At 47.2% G+C, this 9,272-nt stretch overlaps 1 protein-coding gene across 1 annotated transcript; it reads left to right on the top strand.

The window, feature by feature from the left end:
• Positions 1-3,242: 3,242 nt before the first annotated feature.
• Positions 3,243-9,025, top strand: LOC132382746 (dual specificity protein phosphatase 14-like). The gene is made up of 2 exons (XM_059953197.1): positions 3,243-3,305; positions 8,185-9,025. Exon 2 carries the CDS (start codon positions 8,190-8,192, stop codon positions 8,865-8,867), a length of 678 nt encoding a protein of 225 aa, XP_059809180.1. The 5' UTR covers positions 3,243-3,305; positions 8,185-8,189; the 3' UTR covers positions 8,868-9,025.
• Positions 9,026-9,272: the final 247 nt, after the last annotated feature.

Raw genomic sequence — 9,272 nt, forward strand, 5'->3', positions numbered from 1 at the left:
TAAGAAGGGTCTGAGAAGAGCAAGAAGGGGGCATGAGAAGGCCTTGGCGAGTAGGGTAAAGGAAAACCCCAAAGCTTTCTTCAATTATGTGAAGAACAAAAGGATGACAGGAGTGAAGGTAGGACTGATTAGAGATAAAGGTGGGAAGATGTGCCTGGAGGCTGTGGAAGTGAGCGTGGTCCTCAATGAATACTTCTCTTCGGTATTCACCACTGAGAGGGAACTTGATGACGGTGAGGACAATATGAGAGAGGTTGATGTTCTGGAGCATGTTGATATTAAGGGAGAGGAGGTGTTGGAGTTGTTAAAATACATTAGGACGGATAAGTCCCCGGGGCCTGACGGAATATTCCCCAGGCTGCTCCACGAGGCAAGGGAAGGGATTGCTGAACCTCTGGCTAGGATCTTTATGTCCTCGATGTCCATGGGAATGGTACTGGAGGATTGGAGGGAGGTGAATATTGTCCCCTTGTTCAAAAAGGGTAGTAGGGATAGTCCAGTTAATTATAGACCAGTGAACCTTACATCTGTGGTGGGAAAGCTGTTGGAAAAGATTCCTAGAGATAGGATCTATAGGCATTTAGAGAATCATGGTCTGATCAGGGACAGTCAGCATGGTTTTGTGAAGGGCAGATCGTGCCTAACAAGCCTGACAGAGTTCTTTGAGGAAGTGACCAGGCATATAGATGAGGGTAGTGTGGTGGTTGTGATCTACATGGATTTTAGTAAGGCATTTAACAAGGTACCACACGGAAGGCTTATTCAGAAAGTCAGAAGGCATGGGATCCAGGGAAGTTTGGCCAGGTGGATTCAGAATTGGCTTGTCTGCAGAAGGCAGAGAGTTGTGGTGGAGGGAATACATTCAGATTGGAGGGTTGTGACTAATGGTGTCCCACAAGGATCTGTTCTGGGACCTCTACTTTTTGATTTTTATTAACGACCTGGATGTGGGGGTAGAAGGGTGGGTTGGCAAGTTTGCAGACAAATGTTGGTGGTGTTGTAGATAGTGTAGAGGATTGTCGAAGATTGCAGAGAGACATTGATAGAATGCAGAAGTGGGCTTAGAAGTGGCAGATGGAGTTCAACCCGGAGAAGTGTGAGGTGGTACACTTTGGAAGGACAAACTCCAAGGCAGAGTATAAAGTAAATGGCAGGATACTTGGTAATATGGAGGAGCAGAGGGATCTAGGGGTACATGTCCACAGATCCCTGAAAGTTGCCTCACAGGTAGATAGAGTAGTTAAGAAAGCTTATGGGGTGTTAGCTTTCATAAGTTGAGGGATAGAGTTTAAGAGATGTGATGTAATGATGCAGCTCTATAAAACTCTAGTTAGGCCACATTTGGAGTACTGTGTCCAGTTCTGGTCGCCTCAGTGTAGGAAGGATGTGGAAGCATTGGAAAAGGTACAGAGGAGATTTACCAGGATGCTGCCTGGTTTAGAGAGTATGGATTGTGATCAGAGATTTAGGGAGCTAGGGCTTTACTGTTTGGAGAGAAGGAGGATGAGAGGAGACATGATAGAGGTGTACAAGATAAGAGGAATAGACAGAGTGGACAGCAAGCACCTCTTCCCCAGGGCACCACTGCTCAGTACAAGAGGACATGGCTTTAAGGTGAGGGGAGGGAAGTTCAAGGGGGATATTAGAGGAAGGTTTTTCCACTCAGAGTGGTTGGTGTGTGGAATGCACTGCCTGAGTCAGTAGTGGAGGCAGATACACTGGTGAAGTTTAAGAGACTACTAGACAGGTATATGGAGAAATTTAAGGTGGGGGGGGGTTATATGGGAGGCAGGGTTTGAGGGTCAGCACAACATTGTGGGCCGAAGGTCCTGTACTGTGCTGTACTATTCTATGTTCTTTCCCAAACTCCTTTGAAACAAAATGACTCCTTGAATCATACACTCACTTCAAACACACTGGCTACAAGTTCCACACACTCCTTTTAAGCACACTGACACCGACCGTTTCCCACACTCTCTTTATCACACTGGATCCCCGTTTCCCACACACCCTTTAATCACACTGGATCCCCGTTTCCCACACACCCTTTAATCACACTGGATCCCCGTTTCCCACACACCCTTTAATCACACTGGATCCCCGTTTCCTACACACCCTTTAATCACACTGGATCCCCTTTTCCCACACTCTCTTTATCACACTGGATCCCCGTTTCCCACACTCTCTTTATCACACTGGATCCCCGTTTCCCACACTCTCTTTATCACACTGGATCCCCGTTTCCCACACACCCTTTAATCACACTGGATCCTTGTTGCCCACACACTTTTGAAACATTTTGGCTCCCTGTACTGAACACTCCCTGTAATAACACCAGGTCCCTTTTTTCCACACCCCTTTTAAAGTCACTGACTCCCTGTTTTCCACACCACCTTAAGCACACTGGCATATCGTTTCCAACAATAAGAGATTTAACCCTTGAACCAATGCTCCCGGGACAATCCAGAGCCTGACCAACCCTGGCTGGTCGCCTGGGTGAGAGTGTTTAATGTTGAACGGCCCTAAACGCACGATGACCCCAGGTTACATCACGAATGATATGTCCCAGCACATCCTAGATTGTGTCTCAGCGTGATTGTCTTTCAATTGTATCGCTGCTGCAAAACAACAAATTTCACAACATTCGTCAGTAATATCAAACCTGATTCTGACCTACACCAATCCCATTTGACCGCATTAGGACTCTATCTCCCTCTGTCTTGCAAATTTACACACTACAGTGTTGTTTGGGAAAGTTCCAGATCTCATCACATTAACAATATTCCAGTAACAGCATAGCCTGGGTGTATTTGTCCTTAGTCAAAAATCTGCAGACTGATTTGCATTTCCGATCTCCTTATCAAAATTCCGGTTTTACACAAGATTATAAAATGTTCACCCAAACTTCGGGATAACTGCTCACAAAGTTGTCAAAAGTTTACCCATACACCGGGGTAATTGAATATAAAACTATAAAAGGTTTTTTGAAGCTCCAGAATAACTGTTAACAAAGCCATTGGAGAAAACTTTCGCGAACTTCTCTGTAGTTGTCCCGGAGCTTGGGTAAAGTTCTGTTCCCTGAGACCAAGAAACACTCCCCTCCTGCTCTGGCGCTTTGGTGAATGGACCAAGTGCCGTGACCCCGCCCCCGGTGGTTACCATGGAGACGGGCGTTTGTTTCACCTATCCCGAGAAAGCCCCAGCGTCAGCTCCGCAGTGTGAAAGTGTAGTTGGGTGGATTCGTCAGATAACAAGAGCCAGACGTCGGACAACTCTCCTACTGACCAGAGGGTGTTCGCTGGCTGGTGAGGAGGAAGGACTGGTGGGTGGGGAGGGAGATGTTGACCTGAAGCAGAAGAACAGGCTCTTTTCGCCAGTGAGGTGGGGGGTTGCTGCATATCAGAGGAGTGGGCTAAAGACCAGAGGTGAGGGATTTAACAGAGATATCAAAGGCAGCTTCTTCACGCAGAGGTTGGTCCGTATCGGAACAAGCTGCCAGAGGAAGTGGTTGAGGGAGGTACATTAACAATGTTTAAGAGACACTAGGACATTATTATCTCATGTAACGTCTTAAACATAGAAAACCTACAGCACAATACAGGACCTTCGGCCCACAAATTTGTGCCGAACATGTCCCTACCTTAATTTCCTTAAATGCCTTAATTAATAGGCTTACCTATTGCCCTCTGTTTTACTAAGCCCCATGTATCCTCTTGTGGCAACCATTTCAGCCCTGGGTGTTACAGTTACAGAGAAAGTGCAGTACAGACTGAGAGTGAGGTGCAAGGGCCAAGATGAGGTAGATTGAGTAAATTGGCTTATTACCACATGTAAACTAAACAAGGTTTAGTGTAGTAGATGTAGGAGCAAACTAAAAGATCATATGGACTTGTTGTTCAAATCCACTGGATCACATCAGCAGACCAGTCAAAGCACATCTATCTGAACTGGAATTTTAGAACCAGAATCACTTTTTTGCCAGTATGTGAAATGTACCAGAAATGATTGTAGTTGGATTCCAAGCATAAACCACAGGACAGCCAACACAATAGCAACCAACCGTTTACAAGACAATAGTGCAAACATCCATGAGCAATCAACAATTAGCAGAATGGTCACATGCTAATAATCAAATAATAATGATGTTAATAATCAAACTTAAATAAAAGCCAACATATGAACACATCAACAGAACATGAAGATCTGGAAAGACCATTTAATGGATGTTGTGCAGGGACAGTTAGGGTATTACACCTCAGTGACTTTTGTTGAGAAGTTCGATAGCTACAGAAAGGTTTTGGAGGTGACATGGCAATTTGGTGAATAGGTGACTGCTAGGGTACTGCTCTTACCATCTCAGTTTATGAGATTACTCAGAAACTGATCAATAGTGAAACTTTTCACAATAGAGTAATGGTTTCAGAATAATTTCATTAAATAACATATTAATTATTAATTACAGAATAAAATGATTATCCATAAGCCTAACATAGTTAATAGTAAATCCAATTTTCTGTTACAACAATAGGTTTTACAACAAAGCCTTTGACAAAGTTCCACATGGAAGGTTAGTTAAGAAGGTTCAGTCGTTAGATATTAATGCTGGAGTAATAAAATGGATTCAACAGTGGCTAGATGGGAGATGCCAGAGAGTAGTGGTGGATAATTGTTTATCGGGATGGAGGCCGGTGACTAGCGGGGTGCCTCAGGGATTTGTTTTGGGCCCAATGTTGTTTGTAATATACATAAATGATCTGGATGATGGGGTGGTAAATTGGATTAGTAAGTATGCCGATGATACTAAGGTAGGAGGTGGTTGTGGATAATGAGGTGGATTTTCAAAGCTTGCAGGGAGATTTATGCCAGTTAGAAGAATGGGCTGAACGTTGGCAGATGGAGTTTAATGCTGAGAAGTGTGAGGTTCTACATTTTGGCAGGAATAATCCAAATAGAACATACAGAGTAAATGGTAGGGCATTGAGGAATGCAGAGGAACAGAGAGATCTAGGAATAACTGTGCATAGTTCCCTGAAAGTGGAGTCTCATGTAGATAGGGTGGTGAAGAGGGCTTTTGGAACGCTGGCCTTTATAAATCAAAGCATTGAGTACAGAAGTTGGGATGTAATGCTAAAGTTGTACAAGGCATTGGTAAGGCCAAATTTGGAATATTGTGTGCAGTTCTGGTCACCGAATTATAGGAAAGATATCAATAAATTAGAGAGAGTGCAGAGACGATTTACTAGGATGTTACCTGGGTTTCAGCAATTAAGTTACAGAGAAAGGTTGAACAAGTTAGGTCTCTATTCATTGGAGCGTAGAAGGTTGAGGGGGGATTTGATCGAGGTATTTAAAATTTTGAGAGGGATAGATAGAGTTGACGTGAACAGGCTGTTTCCACTGAGAGTAGGGGAGATTCAAACTAGAGGACATGATTTGAGAGTTAGGGGGCAGAAGTTTAAGGGAAACACGAGGGGGTATTTCTTTACTCAAAGAGTGATAGCTGTGTGGAATGAGCTTCCTGTAGAAGTAGTAGAGGCCAGTTCAGTTGTGTCATTTAAGGTAAAATTGATAGGTATATGGACAGGAAAGGAGTGGAGGGTTATGGGCTGAGTGCGGGTAGGTGGGACTAGGTGAGATTAAGGGTTCGGCATGGACTAGGAGGGCCAAGATGGCCTGTTTCCGTGCTGTGATTGTTATATGGTTATATGGTTATATGGTGCACACTGACATTCCTGAACCCTGAGTCATCACTGTTGCATTCAATGTCTCTATTTCTAGGCTTTGCTGGAGGTTCCCCATTACCACATTCATACAATCCATATTCCTACTTACTACTTACTAGCCCTCACCATTCCTTCCCTTACAACAAGCAAAATTTCAGAAGTTATGCAGATTTAGTGAGTGAAATATGGGATATGGAGGGATAGGGAATGCCCACCATCAGTGGGCTGCCTGTTACCCTATGCTGTATGACTCTTCTGGTAGCACATCCTTTCCTGTTGTGTTGAGACCAGATCTCTACACAATACTCCAAATGCGGCCTTGTACAACATGAAATGTCAACCATGTGGGAGACGAGATTGAACAGATTGGACTGATCCCTCTCGGGTTGAAAAGAATGAGAGGGGACAGATATCAACAAGACTCTGACTGGATGTAGGAGGGTGAGTCCCCCAGATAAAACTATAAAGTCACCAAGTTATACAGACAGAAACAGATCTTTCGGCTCAACTGCTCCATACCAACCAATATCCTCTCTGCCTATGTTTGCCCCCTGCCCCTATCCATGTACCTGTCCAAGTGCCTTTTCAATTAATTGTCCTCTGGCATCTTGTTCCATTAACACACCACCCTCCCTGAAAGTGCTGCACAGGTTGAGAGGGTAGTAAAGAAGGCGTACTGTATACTTGCCATTATTTGTCAAGACACTGAGTTCCAGATTCGGGTACTTACATTTCACCTTTATAAAACTCCGGTCAGGTTGCATCTCGAGTATCACATTCAGTTCTGCTCACCCCATTGCAGGAAGGGTATGGGGGCTTTGGAGAGGGTGTAGAAGAGATTCACCATGATTAGAGGGCATGAGCTATGAGGAGAGATTGGACAAACTTGGGTTGTTTTCTCTGAAACAGCAAAAGCTGAGGGGAGACCTGAGAGAGGTTTATCAGGGTATGAGATGTATACACAGAGTAGATGCTGGTATCTTTTTCTCCAAAGTAGAAAAGTCTAATTTAAGATGAGAGGGGGTAAGTTTAAATGAGATGTGTGTGATACGTTTCTTTTTACACAGAGAATGGTGGGTGCCTGGTGTGCTGCTGGGAGTGATGATAGAGGTGATTAAGATTCTGTTCGAAAGAGGTTTGAGTTGGGGGTGGTGATGGGGTGTTGGGGTCTCAAAATGAACAGGATGTTGGTCAGGGGAAGTCAGAGGTCTTAGGGTTACAGTGGAAGAGATGTGTTTGGGTCGGAAGGCACTGAGGGGTCAGTAACAATTGAAGCTTTACCTCTAATCTTTCTCTCTCCCACCCCTTCACCCACTACTCTTGCCCTCCCCCTCCATCTCCCTTTCTCTCCCATTCCCTCACCTTCTGTCTTCCTCTCTCTCTCCCCACTCCTCTCCACCCATCCTCCTCCAAATCACACCCTCACTTCCTCCACCTCATTCCCATCTCTTTCTCCTTTCTCCCCTACCCCTCCTTCCCCTGTCTCTCCCATCTCCCTCCCTCTTTCCCTTCATCTCTCCCATCCACAACCTTTCATCTCCCACACTCCATCTCTCATTCTACGTCCTCCTTTCCTCCCCCCTCCATCTTCCCTCTACTCCTTCCTCCTGCCACTCATCCCTCTCTTCACCCTATCCTGCCCCTCACTCCACTTTCCTCCTCACTCCTTCCCTCCTCCTCCCTCTCTCATCTGTGTTCTCACTCTTTCTTCTCTCTCTCCTCCAACCCTTTCACTTCCGTCTCTACCCCACTGCCCTCTCCCCTTCGCTTCTCTATTCCTCCTCTCTCCCCTCTCTCTCTACCCCTCCTTCTCCCTCTCCCGCTCTGTAATTCCCTCTCCCCTCACTCTCTATTGCTTTCTCTCTCTCTCCCTCCCCCTCCCCCAACTCTCTCTGTCCCCTTCCCTTTCCCCTCACTCTTCTCTCCCTCCTCCGCTCGTTCTCTATCCCTCTCTCATTACTCCCTTTCTCACCCTCTCACTCACTCTTGTTCCACCTTCCTCATCCTTCCCTATCCCCTCAACACCTACCCTCTCTTCCTTTTACTCCTCCCTCTTTTTTCTCTCCACTTTTCCCGCTACCACATCACCAACTCTCCTGCCTGCCTTCCCTCCCCCTTCTGTTCTCTCCCCTTCCCCCTTATTCTATGTCCCCCTCCCTGCTACCCCTCACTCTTCCACCCATTCACCCTCCCTCTCTTTCACTCTTCCCTCTCACCCACTTCCCCCTACACACTTACTGCCTCTCACTTCCACACTCTCTCTTTTGCCACCACCTTTCCCTTCTCACCCCTCTACCCCATCACTCTGCCTATCCCTACTTGCCTCTCTCTCACCCATTTCCTGCCTTTCTCTTCCCCCAATTTCTCCCTCCCATTCCATCACTCTCCCCTATATTTTCCTCTCTCTCCACCTGTCTCCCTCCATCCCTCTCCCATCTCCCTCCCTCCGCCCCTCCAACAGCTCCAATGACACACGCCTCTATGGAAATGCAGCCCCTCAGCTTCTTCCTGCCTAAAACCCAGGGCCACCCCTCTGTCCCTCTACCCCCTCCTCCACCTCCCTCTCACCCTCCACCCCTCACTCTGCCCCTCTTTTTCCCTCCCCTCAGCTCCCTGTCTTCCCTTTCTCAGGTCACACCCTCCCTCTTCCTGAGTGGCGGGATTGTGGCCTCAGATGGACAGGCCCTCCGCAACCGGGGCATCACCTGTGTGGTGAACGCTACGCTGGAGATGAATGGCCCTCGCTGGCCAGGCCTTGAGTACTTACGAGTGCCCTTACCAGACCTGCCTCACGCTCCCCTCTCCCTCTACTTTGACTTGGTGGCAGATCGGATCTGGCAGGTGGCCCGACGGGGGGGCCGCACCCTGGTGCATTGTGCAGCAGGCATTAGCCGATCCCCCACCCTCTGCCTGGCCTACCTGATGAAATACCATAGGCAGAGCCTGCGCAAGGCCTATCGCTGGCTCCACTCCCGCCGCCCTATCATCCGCCCCAACATCGGCTTCTGGCGTCAGCTGATCGACTACGAGAGGCAGCTCTTCGGCAGATACAGTGTTCGTGTGGTACCCACCCCCCTGGGCTTGGCCCCTGACCTCTATCTGCAGGAGGGGCATGGTCTACTGCCCTACTGGGCCTTCCAATGAAACAGAGAGAGAGAAAACCTTATCAGAGCCACTGCTGCTTTCTTGGGCTAGGATGAGGGAATTGTGGGAGGACGGAGGTGAGGGAGAGATGTCTGGGGTTGGGAATCATCTCTCTTCCTGTCACCACCCAGCACAACAGAAAGGGAAATAAGATCGTTGTTTTTCAGGGGAAAATGGGGACATGCTAGCATTTATCACCCATCCCTGATCATCCTTCAGGAAGATGGGAGCATGCCAGCGTCTATCACCCATCCCTGATCATCCTTCAGGAAGATGGGAGCATGCCAGCGTCTATCACCCATCCCTGATCATCCTTCAGGAAGATGGGAGCATGCCAGCGTCTATCACCCATCCCTGATCATCCTTCAGGAAGATGGGAGCATGCCAGTGTCTATCACCCATCCC

The sequence above is a fragment of the Hypanus sabinus genome, chromosome 29 (assembly GCF_030144855.1).
Source record: "Hypanus sabinus isolate sHypSab1 chromosome 29, sHypSab1.hap1, whole genome shotgun sequence".
In the NCBI taxonomy this organism is placed as follows: domain Eukaryota; kingdom Metazoa; phylum Chordata; class Chondrichthyes; order Myliobatiformes; family Dasyatidae; genus Hypanus; species Hypanus sabinus.

Coding starts and splice junctions, on each gene's coding strand:
- LOC132382746 (XM_059953197.1), top strand. CDS start 8,190: ATGACACACGCCTCTATGGAAATGCAGCCCCTCAGCTTCTTCCTGCCT.